The sequence below is a fragment of the Syngnathus acus genome, chromosome 16 (assembly GCF_901709675.1).
Source record: "Syngnathus acus chromosome 16, fSynAcu1.2, whole genome shotgun sequence".
NCBI classification, from domain to species: domain Eukaryota; kingdom Metazoa; phylum Chordata; class Actinopteri; order Syngnathiformes; family Syngnathidae; genus Syngnathus; species Syngnathus acus.
In genome coordinates this window covers 7,545,348-7,564,071 of record NC_051101.1, presented here as the reverse complement: position 1 = coordinate 7,564,071, position 18,724 = coordinate 7,545,348, and the positions used below count along the sequence as shown (strand labels likewise).

The 18,724-nt window shown below is 41.8% G+C and overlaps 1 protein-coding gene across 1 annotated transcript; it reads right to left on the bottom strand.

Annotated features, from left to right (window-relative positions):
• Window positions 1–8,483: 8,483 nt before the first annotated feature.
• Window positions 8,484–15,884, bottom strand: LOC119135950 (cytochrome b5 reductase 4). Its single transcript, XM_037273980.1, has 15 exons — window positions 15,280–15,884; window positions 15,050–15,203; window positions 14,711–14,811; window positions 14,463–14,547; window positions 13,606–13,684; window positions 13,458–13,515; window positions 13,029–13,122; window positions 12,775–12,807; window positions 12,408–12,530; window positions 11,984–12,124; window positions 11,545–11,691; window positions 11,287–11,437; window positions 10,667–10,753; window positions 10,333–10,494; window positions 8,484–10,216 (listed from the first exon to the last, which is right to left on the bottom strand). Exons 1-15 carry the CDS (start codon window positions 15,361–15,363, stop codon window positions 10,162–10,164), a joined length of 1,554 nt encoding a protein of 517 aa, XP_037129875.1. The 5' UTR covers window positions 15,364–15,884; the 3' UTR covers window positions 8,484–10,161.
• Window positions 15,885–18,724: the final 2,840 nt, after the last annotated feature.

Here is an 18,724-nt window from a genome sequence, read left to right as displayed (position 1 = left end):
CAGTACAATAGACAGGACATGCAGTACAATAGACAGTACAATAGACAGGACATGCAGTACAATAGACAGTACAATAGACAGGACATGCAGTACAACACAGGCCGTACAACACAGGCCGTACAACACAGGCCGTACAACACAGGCCGTACAACACAGGCCGTACAACACAGGCCGTACAACACAGGCCGTACGACATGCAGTACAACAGACAGGACATGCAATACAACAGACAGGACATGCAATACAACAGACAGGACATGCAGTACAACAGACAGGACATGCAGTACAATAGACAGGACATGCAGTACAATAGACAGGACATGCAGTACAATAGACAGGACATGCAGTACAATAGACAGGACATGCAGTACAATAGACAGGACATGCAGTACAATAGACAGGACATGCAGTACAATAGACAGGACATGCAGTACAATAGACAGTACAATAGACAGGACATGCAGTACAATAGACAGTACAATAGACAGCACATGCAATACAATAGACAGTACATGCAATACAATAGACAGGACATGCAGTACAACACAGGCCGTACAACACAGGCCGTACAACAGACAGGACATGCAGTACAATAGACAGGACATGCAGTACAATAGACAGCACATGCAGTACAACACATGCAGTACAACACATGCAGTACAACACATGCAGTACAACACATGCAGTACAACACATGCAGTACAACACATGCAGTACAACAGACAGGACATGCAGTACAATAGACAGGACATGCAGTACAATAGACAGGACATGCAGTACAATAGACAGCACATGCAGTACAATAGACAGGACATGCAGTACAATAGACAGCACATGCAGTACAATAGACAGCACATGCAGTACAATAGACAGCACAGGCCGTACAACACAGGCCGTACAACACAGGCCGTACAACACAGGCCGTACAACACAGGCCGTACAACACAGGCCGTACAACACAGGCCGTACAACACAGGCCGTACAACACAGGCCGTACAACACAGGCCGTACAACACAGGCCGTACAACACAGGCCGTACAACACAGGCCGTACAACACAGGCCGTACAACACAGGCCGTACAACACAGGCCGTACAACACAGGCCGTACAACACAGGCCGTACAACACAGGCCGTACAACACAGGCCGTACAACACAGGCCGTACAACACAGGCCGTACAACAGACAGGACATGCAATACAACAGACAGGACATGCAATACAACAGACAGGACATGCAATACAACAGACAGGACATGCAATACAACAGACAGGACATGCAATACAACAGACAGGACATGCAATACAACACAGGCCGTACAACAGACAGGACATGCAGTACAACACAGGCCGTACAACAGACAGGACATGCAGTACAACAGACAGGACATGCAGTACAATAGACAGCACATGCAGTACAATAGACAGTACAATAGACAGCACATGCAGTACAATAGACAGTACAATAGACAGCACATGCAGTACAATAGACAGTACAATAGACAGGACATGCAGTACAATAGACAGCACATGCAGTACAATAGACAGGACATGCAGTACAACACAGGCCGTACAACACAGGCCGTACGACATGCAGTACAACAGACAGGACATGCAATACAACAGACAGGACATGCAATACAACAGACAGGACATGCAATACAACAGACAGGACATGCAGTACAACAGACAGGACATGCAGTACAATAGACAGGACATGCAGTACAATAGACAGGACATGCAGTACAACAGACAGGACATGCAGTACAATAGACAGGACATGCAGTACAATAGACAGGACATGCAGTACAATAGACAGTACAATAGACAGCACATGCAGTACAATAGACAGCACATGCAGTACAATAGACAGGACATGCAGTACAATAGACAGGACATGCAGTACAATAGACAGGACATGCAGTACAATAGACAGGACATGCAGTACAATAGACAGGACATGCAGTACAATAGACAGTACAATAGACAGGACATGCAGTACAATAGACAGTACAATAGACAGCACATGCAATACAATAGACAGTACAATAGACAGCACATGCAATACAATAGACAGGACATGCAGTACAACACAGGCCGTACAACACAGGCCGTACAACAGACAGGACATGCAGTACAATAGACAGCACATGCAGTACAACACATGCAGTACAACACATGCAGTACAACACATGCAGTACAACACATGCAGTACAACACATGCAGTACAACAGACAGGACATGCAGTACAACAGACAGGACATGCAGTACAACAGACAGGACATGCAGTACAATAGACAGGACATGCAGTACAATAGACAGGACATGCAGTACAATAGACAGGACATGCAGTACAATAGACAGCACATGCAGTACAATAGACAGTACAATAGACAGCACAGGCCGTACAGCACAGGCCGTACAGCACAGGCCGTGCAGCACAGGCCGTGCAGCACAGGCCGTGCAGCACAGGCCGTGCAGCACAGGCCGTGCAGCACAGGCCGTGCAGCACAGGCCGTGCAGCACAGGCCGTGCAGCACAGGCCGTGCAGCACAGGCCGTGCAGCACAGGCCGTGCAACACAGGCCGTGCAACACAGGCCGTACAACAGACAGGCCGTACAACAGACAGGACATGCAGTACAACAGACAGGACATGCAGTACAACAGACAGGACATGCAGTACAACAGACAGGACATGCAGTACAACAGACAGGACATGCAGTACAACAGACAGGACATGCAGTACAACAGACAGGACATGCAGTACAACAGACAGGACATGCAGTACAACAGACAGGACTTGCAGTACAACAGACAGGACTTGCAGTACAACAGACAGGACTTGCAGTACAACAGACAGGACTTGCAGTACAACAGACAGGACTTGCAGTACAACAGACAGGACATGCAGTACAACAGACAGGACATGCAGTACAACAGACAGGACATGCAGTACAACAGACAGGACATGCAGTACAACAGACAGGACATGCAGTACAACAGACAGGACATGCAGTACAACAGACAGGACATGCAGTACAACAGACAGGACATGCAGTACAACAGACAGGACATGCAGTACAACAGACAGGACATGCAGTACAACAGACAGGACATGCAGTACAACAGACAGGACATGCAGTACAACAGACAGGACATGCAGTACAACAGACAGGACATGCAGTACAACAGACAGGACATGCAGTACAACAGACAGGACATGCAGTACAACAGACAGGACATGCAGTACAACAGACAGGACATGCAGTACAACAGACAGGACATGCAGTACAACAGACAGGACATGCAGTACAACAGACAGGACATGCAGTACAACAGACAGGACATGCAGTACAACAGACAGGACATGCAGTACAACAGACAGGACATGCAGTACAACAGACAGGACATGCAGTACAACACAGGCCGTACAACAGACAGGACATGCAGTACAACACAGGCCGTACAACAGACAGGACATGCAGTACAACACAGGCCGTACAACAGACAGGACATGCAGTACAACACAGGCCGTACAACAGACAGGACATGCAGTACAACAGACAGGACATGCAGTACAACAGACAGGACATGCAGTACAACAGACAGGACATGCAGTACAATAGACAGCACATGCAGTACAATAGACAGTACAATAGACAGCACATGCAGTACAATAGACAGTACAATAGACAGCACATGCAGTACAATAGACAGTACAATAGACAGGACATGCAGTACAACACAGGCCGTACAACACAGGCCGTACAACACAGGCCGTACAATAGACAGGACATGCAGTACAACAGACAGGACATGCAGTACAACAGACAGTACAATAGACAGGACATGCAGTACAATAGACAGGACATGCAGTACAATAGACAGTACAATAGACAGGACATGCAGTACAATAGACAGCACATGCAGTACAATAGACAGGACATGCAGTACAACACAGGCCGTACAACACAGGCCGTACAACAGACAGGACATGCATTACAACAGACAGGACATGCAATACAACAGACAGGACATGCAATACAACAGACAGGACATGCAATACAACAGACAGGACATGCAGTACAACAGACAGGACATGCAGTACAACAGACAGGACATGCAGTACAACAGACAGGACATGCAGTACAACAGACAGGACATGCAGTACAATAGACAGTACAATAGACAGCACATGCAGTACAATAGACAGTACAATAGACAGCACATGCAGTACAATAGACAGTACAATAGACAGCACATGCAGTACAATAGACAGTACAATAGACAGGACATGCAGTACAACACAGGCCGTACAACACAGGCCGTACAACACAGGCCGTACAACAGACAGGACATGCAGTACAACAGACAGGACATGCAGTACGACATGCAGTACAATAGACAGGACATGCAGTACAATAGACAGGACATGCAGTACAATAGACAGGACATGCAGTACAATAGACAGGACATGCAGTACAATAGACAGGACATGCAGTACAATAGACAGGACATGCAGTACAATAGACAGGACGTACAACACAGGCCGTACAACAGACAGGACATGCAGAACAACAGACAGGACATGCAGTACAACAGACAGGACATGCAGTACAACAGACAGGACATGCAGTACAACAGACAGGACATGCAGTACAACAGACAGGACATGCAGTACAACAGACAGGACATGCAGTACAACAGACAGGACATGCAGTACAACAGACAGGACATGCAGTACAACAGACAGGACATGCAGTACAACAGACAGGACATGCAGTACAACAGACAGGACATGCAGTACAACAGACAGGACATGCAGTACAACAGACAGGACATGCAGTACAACAGACAGGACATGCAGTACAACAGACAGGACATGCAGTACAACAGACAGGACATGCAGTACAACAGACAGGACATGCAGTACAACAGACAGCACATGCAGTACAACAGACAGCACATGCAGTACAACAGACAGCACATGCAGTACAACAGACAGCACATGCAGTACAACAGACAGCACATGCAGTACAACAGACAGCACATGCAGTACAATAGACAGTACAATAGACAGCACATGCAGTACAATAGACAGTACAATAGACAGCACATGCAGTACAATAGACAGTACAATAGACAGGACATGCAGTACAACACAGGCCGTACAACACAGGCCGTACAACACAGGCCGTACAATAGACAGGACATGCAGTACAACAGACAGGACATGCAGTACAACAGACAGGACATGCAGTACAACAGACAGGACATGCAGTACAACAGACAGTACAATAGACAGCACATGCAGTACAATAGACAGTACAATAGACAGCACATGCAGTACAATAGACAGGACATGCAGTACAATAGACAGGACATGCAGTACAACACAGGCCGTACAACAGACAGGACATGCAGTACAACAGACAGGACATGCAGTACAACAGACAGGACATGCAGTACAACAGACAGGACATGCAGTACAATAGACAGGACATGCAGTACAATAGACAGTACAATAGACAGCACATGCAGTACAACACAGGCCGTACAACACAGGCCGTACAATAGACAGGACATGCAGTACAATAGACAGGACATGCAGTACAATAGACAGGACATGCAGTACAACACAGGCCGTACAATAGACAGGACATGCAGTACAATAGACAGGACATGCAGTACAATAGACAGGACATGCAGTACAATAGACAGTACAATAGACAGCACATGCAGTACAATAGACAGGACATGCAGTACAATAGACAGGACATGCAGTACAATAGACAGTACAATAGACAGCACATGCAGTACAATAGACAGTACAATAGACAGGACATGCAGTACAATAGACAGTACAATAGACAGGACATGCAGTACAATAGACAGGACATGCAGTACAATAGACAGGACATGCAGTACAACACAGGCCGTACAATAGACAGGACATGCAGTACAATAGACAGGACATGCAGTACAATAGACAGGACATGCAGTACAACACAGGCCGTACAACAGACAGGACATGCAGTACAACAGACAGGACATGCAGTACAATAGACAGCACAATAGACAGCACATGCAGCACAATAGACAGCACATGCAGCACAATAGACAGCACATGCAGTACAATAGACAGGACATGCAGTACAATAGACAGGACATGCAGTACAATAGACAGGACATGCAGTACAATAGACAGTACAATAGACAGGACATGCAGTACAATAGACAGGACATGCAGTACAATAGACAGGACATGCAGTACAATAGACAGGACATGCACAGGACATGCAGTACAATAGACAGTACAATAGACAGGACATGCAGTACAATAGCAATACAAACACTACATACAATGCAATACATACAATACAAACACTACAATATATACAGTATATACAATACTTACAATAAATACCATACAATATCATACCACACAATAAACACTACAATACAAACAATTGATTGATAGAACTTTATTCCACAACAGGGAAATTTACTTGTCACAGCAGCGTACGAGAGTGCAAGAATACAAGGGACAAGTGCCAAATGTAAAAAATGGATAAATAAGAGCCCCCTCGTGGCCTTGCCCCAGGCAGTTGAACCTTGAAAAGTACAAATGGTGCAATTGGTAAAAGTGATCACATTTACAGTCAGCTGAAACTTTACACCAACGGGCTTTCACCTGATTTGGGACTACTCTTCCTCAGAATCACTGAGATGGCTCAGGAGCCTCCTGCTTGCTTTGTATAGAAGGGTGCTGGCTGGGAGACCTTTATGAGCGCTACAAAACACAAACACAAATTATTGCAACACTTGTAGACATTGAGTAGAGTGGCAATGCCATGATATTTTTGCAACAATTATACATAATATTTTAGTTTTATCAGTCATCAACTCACTCAAAAATGGCGGCATGAATCGAGCAGTGGTCCAAAACGGGAGAAAATCACGCTTGCAAATGTTTGTTGCGGGCGGGCGGGCGCCATCTTGGAATAGATTTGAACATGACGTAACAGATTCGTCACATCAGTTTGCATAACACGGAAATAGCACACTATATGTAATGCAACATTGTTAATTTGACGAAACAAAACGCCAAAGAGATTTGAAATACTGGAGCGGCAAAACGACAGTTGCGGTGGCCGTGACGAGTGTGGCGCCTGCATTTGATAACTCGCCTTGAATCCTGCAACAAACAAGGCGTCCGTCGTGAGAAACGGCAATGAACGACAAACATTTGATAGCATACTAGCTTACCCGAGAAACCGCCACGCGGTCGGTGGCGCCTGCATTTGATAACTCGCCTTGAATCCTGCAACAAATAAACAAGGCGTCCGTCGTGAGAAACGCCAACGAACGACAAACATTTACTAGCATGCTAGCTTACCTGAGAAACCGCCCGCGTGTCGCACCTGTATATGACAACTTCCCTTGAGCACACCCCGTCCCCAATTCATGACGTCACATCCGCCAATTCAAATCTTCCTCGCCTGCTCGTCCAATGGCGCTTTGCACACTCGCGTACCACGTGACAGGCCACCGCATTAGGGAAAAATCATGGAACTGAAAGTGCCACACGCGCGGAAGTGAGAGAAAATTGACAAAGTACAACCCAAGGGCTGGTCTCGAACACTATTCCCATCGTGTCAGAGGCAATGACGTTAACCACTCGACCAAAGACTCGTGACTATGGCAGTAACAAAAGAGCAACCCACGCTCACCTCAAGACTGAAAACCCTTCAAAAACCGAAGTGCCACTTTGCCCGCCTCCTACCTCTGCCCAAATTCAGTCTGACCAATCAGAGCGCAGCTAAAATTGGCCTGATCACGCCCACCTACCCATCAGCCAATCGGAAGGCAATTCTAAATTGACGACGCCACGCCATCCACCAATCAAAAGGACCCCTCGTCTGCATCACCACGCCCCCTTTCCAACCAATCGGATTTCATTCTCATTGCCCCGCCCACTTCCTGAGACCTCAGCGAATCATGAAGCAGTATTAAACAAGCGAAAGGAAAAAAATTAATGAAAAATAAGAGTCACAATCTTTATGCAGAAGTGAGAGAAAATTGACAAAGTACAGCCCAAGGGCTGGTCTCGAACACTATCCCCATCGTGTCAGAGGCAATGACGTTAACCACTCGACCAAAGACTCGTGACTATGGTAGTGACAGAGTAGCAACCCACGCTCACCTCAGTCATCAACCTCAAAACATTACTGGTCATACATCTATCTCTATCTATCTATCTATCTATCTATCTATCTATCTATCTATCTATCTATCTATCTATCTATCTATCTATCTATCTATACATGAAAACATTGTTTGGCCTCTTTGGAACAAATCTTTTATTGTCACGGTCAAATCCACCATCACTCCAGGTCTCTTCCTGTCAATCGACAACATCGTAGATTCCCTTACTGGTTTGGTCATTGTAATTTTGCAATTAAAAAAAAAGATTTAGATTGGTCATTTTTTAAATAAGTTTTATAAAAATAAATTACATGGGGGACAGTACAACCTGTTATATAGCATGGCATTTTTTTCCACAGCAGTTACATGTCTATCTTCCTCAGAATCAAGTCAACAAGCATAAGACCCTCCATGACTGCAACAGATCCAGTGCTACGCTTGCATACAGTACTTGCTTAGTTCAAATTGCATTCACTTGTATCTTCTGTCTTTGTCATTTACTTTAACTTTTTCATGTACTTGACACACGTTTAATTATGTAACATAAACTGTGGATTATACAAGAATTCATACCCATTCAACATTATCACATTTTATCACATTAGAATGCTAAAAATACTTTAAATCTCAAGTGTAATTGTTAAGAGGAAGGACATGATTTTCAACAGTAGTGAATGGTCTGGACCAGTAAGGGCTTTTTTGCTATCTTAAATAATATGCTTGCTTCTAATAATAATATTATAAGCACTGTAAATTCTAACACTTGTTTGATTGTTTATTCCCAACAGTCTATCCAATTCAGTCAGTGTGTTTTTTGTGCTGTATGTGATTGTGACACTACGCCATGTCAATCTAATCTGCCCAGAGTCTACACTCTACAGAATCATATTGTAACAGTACTACTGTAATAAATCTGTGACCCTAGTGAGGATAAATTCTAAAAATGGCTAGGTCTTGATGGGTTTGATGTACTAGAAATTGTGATCAGTTTCAAATGTGATTTCACAAATTTGCTAGAATTTGCATTGGATGACTTGTGCATTTTTCCATCCTCTGATTGGTTGGTTGGATCAAAATTCGTTACAGCCAACTTACTTTTTTTTCTGAGGAGCAGCACTATTGCACTTTGAAAAACCTATTTATCCAAGTTAGAGGCAGACCCCCAATTATACAAGTTAGGTTGGTGCAGTCCATTGTGCAGTTGCCAAGATTGTATGCATGAACCAATTAAGTCTACTCGAACGAAAGGTGAAACATCTACAGCATACAGAGCAGTCCGGTTGTGATAAGTCAATGCCCTGAGAATATTTTACAGAAACAAACCACTTGTCAGCTGTTGCCTCTAAAGGAAAACAGCAACAAATAAAAACCCATCAAACTCCCTGTGTGTTTAAGGTCTATTGGGTCAACCAACATAGTCTATTGCTGACCAAAAGAAGAAAGAATGAAACTATTTCTTCCAGGTGACAGTCTATTCTTTCTTCTGGTAAAAATATCAGTGATGGGAAAATGAAGCCTCAAAGTTACTTCCTTGGTATTGTTATACTTTTGGCTTGAATGAAGGTATTTAAGAAATGGCAAGTCGGTGTACTTTCAGCCCAATGTTGAAAAGATGGTGTCATCTAGAGGAGTAAAAAAAAAAAAATTAACTGGTTCATGAATGAAATTTGGCACTTCTTTTTCCCATCATGGTCATAGAAAACGATACTCTATGGGTCTTGTAGAGGGAGGGCAGTCAAAATGCTCTAAAACTGCTGACAAAGTGGGGTTGATTTCTCTGAAAGCAGCTGGCAGTGAAAGTTCATATCACAGCAGTTTTAGCACTGAATCGTGGTTTTCAATTTCACTCGAAGATTCCAGGAGCTCCGTTTGGACTTTTACTTGATGTTTCAAGGAGTTGACTTGAAGTCTGATTGCCACTCGAATGTACTTTGCAGCTTTGAAACAGAGAACATCAGCCTTGGAAGGCGTGGATCTCCTCTTCACTGAAGCCTTGCTGCTTCAGCAACCTGACAGAGGAATCGTAAAATTTAGTTTATCTTGTGCACAGTATGCGTGTTTAACCTTTAGCCTTGTCAAAATAACCCACAACGACATCCAAATAACTTTTTCAAGTGTTACATACCTGACTGTCTGCTCTGTGAAGAGAGTGGGGCCACATACACAAACATAGCACTTTGACCCTTCTGGCCTTGCGAGAACATCCTTGATTATTGCGTCATCCACACGGCCTTTTTTGCCAGTCCAACTTTCACACGGCTCTGAGAGGATGTGCTTCACCTGGAATCTGACAGAGTCACATGAACATGAATACACTGATAATTGTAATTGTTTGTGTTATCTTGTTGGAGTTGCTGCTTGACCTACACGACAAGGCTCTAAAATAAAAAAAATGCATACCTTTTGACTGTCAATAACAACTGGGAAAGTCTAAGAAAAGGTTTTAACACATTGATTACCTTTCATCATTAGCAGTTAGCTCATCCAGTTCCCTTCGCCACAGGATGTCCTCTTCTTGTCGGTTAAAAAAAAGCAACTGGATATTCCTGGAGAGGTACACATATAGTTGTGGTCAGACGATTTCATATCTTCATCAAAAACAATTTGTGTTTGCACTTTTGAACTATTCTTTTTACAGTGTGGCATAATTATAAGAAGTATGATTTTTAAAAACAAAAATTGAGCGTACAAGTTTATTTTGGATTTTCCCCATCCCACTGGACTAACATTGTACCCACAGGCTCAAAAACATATAGTGAGCATATTAGTGTGGCATTTGCAAATTTACCTCTCTGCGGATTTAACAGATGTTCTATTTTGTGCAAAAAAAAAAAAAAATTGCACTTTTTGTGCTGAGGCCTAAGCCACGTTTATTATGAAAATACTTTCACAAATACAAAATTGCACTTTCACCTATATAAAAACGAATGTGAAGAAATCATTCAACCAGTGTTAAATTACTGCATATCGGTAAATTTTCTCAGCCCATTTAATTTAATTTAATCTAATCCTTTCCTGAAATAAACAATTGATAATTTAAGGATTAACACATTGATGGATAATTTTATTTTAAACAGACCTGATAGTGCTGATCTCCTGTAGGGCCACTCGAACGAGACGACACATTGGAGTAAAGCCTGTGCCTGCTGCTAAAAGGTAAAGCACTGTGGTATCACGAAGGGGGCGGAGACTGAAGGTACCCTCTGGACCGCTCACAGATACATGGTCACCTAAAAGGTTATGGCAAACAAAGTAACAATGAACATTACTAAAACTGTCGGAAAGATAAAAGCTGAATTAAATAATCACTTACAGTAGTAAAAAGGCAAAGACTTACCTACGTGTAAGCTGTTGAGATGTTGAGTCAGTGCTCCATCCGGATAAACCTTAATCATGAGGTAGAGGTCTGTTTTTTCTGAGGAGGTATTGGGACCAATTGAAAGACCCTGGTCAATTGGGGTGTATGGTCGCACTACCTCTGCATCTGTATAAGGCACATAAAACACAAGTTAAAGCTTAAATTGGGAAAGAATGCATCAATTGAGTATTTTTCTGTTCATCCCTCACATAACCTCTGACCTAAGACATGTTTTTTGTTTTCCTTAAAAATAAAATCCTGCTAAGATCAGTAACATCGTTAAAGATGACCATTCAATTCTGAAAATATAATCACAAAGATAGGCTAAGGTCTAACCAACAGTAACTAATTCCTATACACAAGTTTACTCTTTCAAATATATCTTGCTTCTGAACACAGAGCTAATTTGGGGTGGTACCTTGAATGAGGGATTTGAGGTAGACGTGTTTGCCAACAGGCACATGCATGACAGTCCCACGTGGAAGTTGTAATTGAAACACATTCGTGTTATGGTTCACCTCAGTCTTCGACACCAACACACAATCCCGAAAGAAAGAAGCTGCAAAAAAAAAAAAAATCATTTCCAGCGTTAGCTCATGTGGTTAGAAAAATAGGAACAAACATTAAATTTGTCAAAAAGTTTAACCTGGTTTTATTTAACCATAACTTTTCCCTTCATGTGGTCTGTAGGATTTTTTTATTATTTTTTTTATCTTGCCACTCTACATCATAGTCCAGAAGAGCGAACACAGGAGCCCTTGGCCTAAAGTCAGCTGGGAACCAAATGAGCATAAGGTAATATAATAATAATGTTGCATTTTTTCTACGAATTTGAAACTCACCTCTGTCTTTTTTGCTTAAAAATGTATTGTGGAATTCCAGAGGCTGACCAAAACTTGACCATTTTCCTTCTGCCTGCTTGCGGATGGTCACCTGGATCTTTCCCACGGAGAAGGCAGTGTGAACTGGTGACAAATAAGCAGTACATTCAAAGACAAATTAAGCCATATACACCTTCTGAAATTGTTTTGCAGAAAGGTATCACACTGATTTTTGTTGTGGGCAACATTATATGTAGTGACGGTTTCCGCTAGAGGGCCATCATGACCATGCAAATCTTTAATCCCCTCATATTGTTGTAGATAAACAGAGTAAAATAGTTTGTGCTGTAAAAAAAAAAAAAAAAAGAATCAACTTCGCGTATCTTACCAGCAACGTCTCCATCAACATTTTCTGAAAGACCTAAAACAACATAGAATGAACAGGATTTCTCAACATCGATTGGACAATGAGGATATTTTTATACTAAAAGAAGGCTGTAATATGTAAAGGCTAATTATTTTAAACTTTCCCAGGCCAGAACTGCATTTGTAATGCTGACATTTTCTACAACCAACTGAAACAAATAACAAATTGCATTATTGCTAGAAAAAAAGTACAATCAATCTGCCATAACTACTTACGTAAATGTACCATGTAGGACATTTTCCCAAGCAGTACTTCTACTCGTAGTACGCCATCCTCAAGATCAACGACGGTGCACCCAGAAATGGGGATCTAAGGAGAATATTATAATATTGTGTTAGGAGGAAGAAAAAAAAATACAAGGTGTTTTTTTTTATTTTTTATAAGGGTAACCTCCTAGCAGGAAAAAAAAAGTGAGGGGAAAATGAACAATCACTTATTAACAAGTTGTCAAGTTCTGTTTCATTTGGTCATCATTCCATCAGTAAATATACAGTACATTTTTTACTGATATTTAGTACCTCAAAATACTAAACAAAACCAAAGTCTCCAAATGATGATAGTGAGGTCAAAATTACAAGTAGATTTATAATCCTGTTGTTGTTGTTCACCTATGACAGAGTCATACAGAGCAGATGAGACGTTACCTTTCTTTGGGTATAGATAACCAGATGAACTGTTGTTGCTGTTTGGAACCAGTCGTATCTGTACAAATGACACGGAGATGAGACAGCAGTTAAAAAAAAAAAAAAAACAGTTGATATGGTTGATTTTTTTTTTAATGCGTTCTCATACCGAGGTCGAGAGTCTTTGACAGGCAGACGAGACACTTGGTTCGAGGGGGTGAAGACAGCTTGGGGTGGTGGGATCATTGCTGAGGAGAAAATGATGGTGGTGGAGGGTATTGTGAAAAATAACACAGATCAAATGTGCATAAATATCTGCTTATTAATGTTAATTACTTTTGTCAGGTATTTTGATGTATTGCAATTCTGTACTGGAACACAACAGGGGTGTGCTCTGATGCACAGACATTTGATGTTGCAATTTGAAGATTGCTTTCTTTTGCCTTTGCTGTTTCTGATGGGTAATGATCTTGATACCCAGTATCGTAGCCAATTTCTCTCAGTTTTGCCAGAAAAGCGACTCAATTAGTTAGTTAGCCCACATATTGATTCAAACAAAAAAATCATTGGTTCTGTCATTCATTCTAATAGCCAAATGATGAAACCAAAATTACAGTGAGGTTGTTTCAACTAATGGGGAAGTTGCATATTAGTTTCCTGAACCCTTCAATACCCTAAGAAAAAAAGTATTCTGTCTTAAAGTAGAAGTCAATCCCCTGAGAAAAAAGTATCTTAAAGTAGAAGTCAAGTTGATTTCTTTTTTTTTCTTCACGTGACTGAACTCAACAGTTTACCTATGATGTTTAATGTATGTAGTACAGTAATACAGTATATTTAGTAATATTTATTAATTAAAGTTCAACAACAGATGGAATTATTTTCTGTTATGTCATAGCTATGAAACGCATGGTAAAATCCATACTGCACAAACTTTTTATGGATCAAACTTTGAAAAATTTGAAAATATATCAAAAACCTGATGTGTTGAGATTTTTATAACTCTCCCCAATACTGTATTGAAAATACCTTTAATTGCCGTGGTGGGTTTTGTAGCCATCCTGCCCACCAGACACTCTTTCAACATGGACTCATAGTTTACCCACCGATGGACCTGTGAGCAAACAGTGATGAGTCTCATTAGCATCAGTTCAAAATGATCACTCTGACTCGACCCTCCAGGTGCCAACCATTTAACACACTTTAAAGTACAGCGAGTAAATATGTCCATGTATACTTGCGTACATGAAGTGCCATGCATTAAGACTGTCTCACACCTGGTCAAAAAGGTCAGTGCCATCTATGCCTGCTGCTTTCATCAGCTCATCTTCTCCTCCAGGGTGGTAGTCCATATAAGAGGTAACATTATATACCATACCTACAAACATAAGATATTAATTCCTGTATCAATGCTGCCAGTTGATAGTCAATGATATCAGATATTAAGGGTCAATAGTACACAAAATAGCGTGTGTGTTTTTCGGATTTATTTTTCTATTAAAAGTTTTGAAAAAGTTGTCAATGTGACTCTTCTATGTCTGACATTGTCTGTGGTCACAATCTTAACATTTCGGTTAAGATTGTTGACGTCTCTCGGGAAGTTAGGGGATGCTTACCTCGTATACAAGTCCAGCAGTCATTCCTGGTGTTGTGTTTCTGCAATTCTTCGCGAGTAACTTCAATCAGACGTCCCCTCAACCCGGTTAGATCTTTTCCACTTTTGGAGAACCGAATCCAGTCCATAAGACTGTGGCCTGGTTTTAAGGCGACCTAAAATTTAGGAAGTATATATATTTTTTTGCAAATGTGTACGAACAAGAAGTTACATTAATTGTGTCTTTCTTACCTTGTTCCTCCCAGACTGGCCGGGCCGAGCTACCCGCTGCTGGGAACTCGGCGCAGGGAACGACTGAGTTGGAATGTTCAACATGTTGCGAATGCCTCGCAAGCACCTCGACTTTCGAAGATCTACTTGAAGAAACTGTTGTTACCTCGCTCAGTATCGAGACAACCAAAGCCCGTTCAACCTTGATGCGAGGCAAATTTGTGCCTTGCAAAACTGCCTCCCTTCTGACACGTCTCTCTGTCAACACTATTGAGAAATGCAACTGAGCTACAATGCTATGCTAAGATAGGTAACACGCTCAGATGCTCAAAATATGATGCGCGTTAATAACAGAATTTCGCAACTACCCATCATGCAAAATCTGCCGAATAACCACTATGAGATAGTCAATGAGCAATTTTACTACAACTCCATTCTTCGACGCATGATGTTACGACATCCCCACATTAGTCGTCATCAACCTGCGACGGAACTTGGACATCATGTAGGGTTTGTTTACTTTTTCATTTCTTTATTTGAACCCCCTTTGCGACTCCCACCTCGAGCCCACCAGGAGACGAGTGTTGGCTCGTGAGTGAACGATTTGTTCAAAAGAACGAATTCTTTTTTCAGTGAACGAGAGGAAGTGATTCGTTCGTTTTTCAGTTCATATGACTTCAACCAAGTAGGTGTCGGTAATGCGCATTAACGCTGGTGCCACCTCGCCGTAAAACAAAACGAAGAAGAAAATGACGTAACTTCCCGTTCACCAATTGGACGGATCTGTGAGTGAACGAATCTGTGAGTGAGTGATTCGTATTTCCAGTTCATCGCGAGGAAGGACCCTCACCCGCACGTTCTGATTGGCTGTTTGATCTGTGACGTCACCCGGACACTCCATTGGGAACACCGCCATTTTCAGGTGTACCTAATAACAGGCCAATTCATTAGGGAAAAATCATGGTCAAAGTTCTTTGACTCAAAGCTTAAATGAAAGTGAAAAGTGCCACACCTGCAACACGTTCACTGACTGATCCGTTGATGCACGGGAAGGCAGTTCACCCATTAACTCGTGCGCGAAAGGGAAAGTCAGGATTCGTTACCTCACTGATCCGTTCTCGCAATGAACTGGAAATGCAAATCACTGACTCGTTCACTCACATATCCGTTCAGTTGGTGAACGGGAAATGCAATTCACGACTCGTTCGTGAACGGGAAGTTACGTCATTTTCTTCTTCGTTTTGTTTTACGGCGAGGTGGCACCAGGCTTCAATGCGCACTACCGACACCGAAAGTGATTCGTTCACTCTCGTTCACTGAAATTAAGTCGTTCTTTTGAACGAATCGTTCATTCACGAGCCAACACTACAGGAGACAAAGCGACAAGCAAGGAGCGAGGACGGAACCAATTTTCGGAGACATTTCCGTTTTGTCATGTCACGGAAACGGCAATTTAAGATGACGTCACGTACTTGACAGACACAAGGGTTGCAACTCAACAAACGCTGTCTGTCATGCAAATAGAAAAAACTTGTACTGTGGCGTGTGTCAGTATTTGTCACCTTTTTAAACCAATGTTTTGTAAAAGTATATAACTTACCATGAAAGAAACCGATCAGCAATGTGCTAAAAAATGAACCTTGGCCATCTGACTCGCTTTCACTATCCTCATCATCGTCATCCTCTGAATCTTTGCGCTTTTCATTAGACATTTAACACGCATCGTAGCCTTACTGTCTCTGTATACTATATTTTTCATTTACAATGAAGCAGTGAAGCAACCGAAGGCTGTCACTGAAACGCTAATCTGTTAAAAGGATTACTGTGATTTCAAAATAAAATAAAAAACTCCACTTGTTCTTCGTCTCATGATTTTAATTCCATTCGGGATTGTATTGTCTGTCTTTTTATCAGGAGGCCTGATATATTTATAAAAGATAGATAGATGGATTGACGTCTCTGAAAGCAATGTTCATGTAGTATTAAGATCGCCCAGCAGAGGGTCTCAGCGCTACATTTCACGTTAATAAGGCAGCTCGCCTCTGTTGACATTTAGATTTATTTCTAAATGTAAGGAATCTCTCTTTACGTTACTGCGTAAACGTGGTAACATGGAAACACACTGAACAATACACTTTTAATGAGTTAGAGTTACACTCAACATGGTAAAAAGGAGAAAAATTCTTATTCTTAGTCTTATTCCTCCTTCCTGTTATTCATAAAAACGGCTTTCAGTTTCTATCTAAAATGCATTTTTAAGATTAAACACTTAAACTCGATTTTTCATATATATATATATATTTCTTCTGCCCACTGTAGTGGCATTATAATGGCAATATAGTTAATTGGATAAGTGGTACTAATAAATCAAAAATACCAAACATCACTGGTGATAACAAATAAATAGATATTGCCTCATTGTAGTGTGACCATGCCATAGAATCACATTTGTCAAAATCTTCTCTCTGTCCACCCCCAGAGATCCACCACATACTGTAGTTCCGCCCCTGACTCTGGCCTGTGAAGCCCTTTGAGACCCTTTCTGTAATTCAGAGCTATAAATGTAGCTTTTCAATTTTACTGGATTTTTGTTGAAAATCAGACTCAATGATATCATGTGGCAAATTGAATCATCCTCCCACTCAGCTCCCTTGTCCAATGCTGTAATTGTCAATGTCAAGGAAGGTTGATATGATTTTCCAACATCCCCTAACCTGTCCTATAGTTAGGATATTAGTTATCCTACTCGTACTCACTTGTAGAGGACAAGTAATGGCTGATCATGTTGAGTCACTTATTTAGATTAGACTATTTTCCACCACACACCTGCCACCACACCTGACCTCTCACCTCATTCTCCATTGCCTTGGAAACCTCTTCTGTAGCGATGGAAGAAGGGTGGGGAGAAGCAAGAGGGAGATTTATGGGTTTGGTATTCCAAGCCAACCTCGTGGCTGCTTATGATCCATGAATAGAGAATGAGTCCGGGTCTGGGTAACCCTAACTCTCCAGACCCCACCCCACATCCCTCGCTGTCGCTTCTCTGTCTTTGCTTGTGTACTCTTGTGCTTCTCTGTTGCGTCGCTCTGTTTACTTTCTCTTTGCTTGGTTTGTCTGTTGATGTGCCAGACAGATGGCATGCACAAAAAAGGTTTCTCTGAAGTTTGGAACACATCCCTGACCCTCATACATTAAACTAACAAAAGAAACGAGTGATAGTTTGATGAAGATATTCTTTGGGGAAACAGATGCCCTTGTGAATTATATTTATACATCATGATTCAACTTTAAGGTAACACTCAGCAAGAATAAATGATCGCTTTTTTGTCAAAAATCTCAGCACTATTATTTCTATTTTTTGACGTAAATAGCATATTTGAGGCTTTTCTAATGGTTTAATTTTGATTTATTTCAGACCACCACAAAAGTAGCATGAATGATTTCCACTGTGATGGAATTTTATGAT

Bases quoted from the DNA above. Each gene is read 5' to 3' on its own strand.
- LOC119135950 (XM_037273980.1), bottom strand. From the start codon at position 15,363: ATGTTGAACATTCCAACTCAGTCGTTCCCTGCGCCGAGTTCCCAGCAG. The intron at 13,123-13,457 runs GTAACGTCTCAT...TATTCTCCTTAG, and splicing joins TTATCTATACCCAAAGAAAG to ATCCCCATTTCTGGGTGCAC. The intron at 10,495-10,666 runs GTAATCAATGTG...TGACTCTGTCAG, and splicing joins CTAACTGCTAATGATGAAAG to ATTCCAGGTGAAGCACATCC.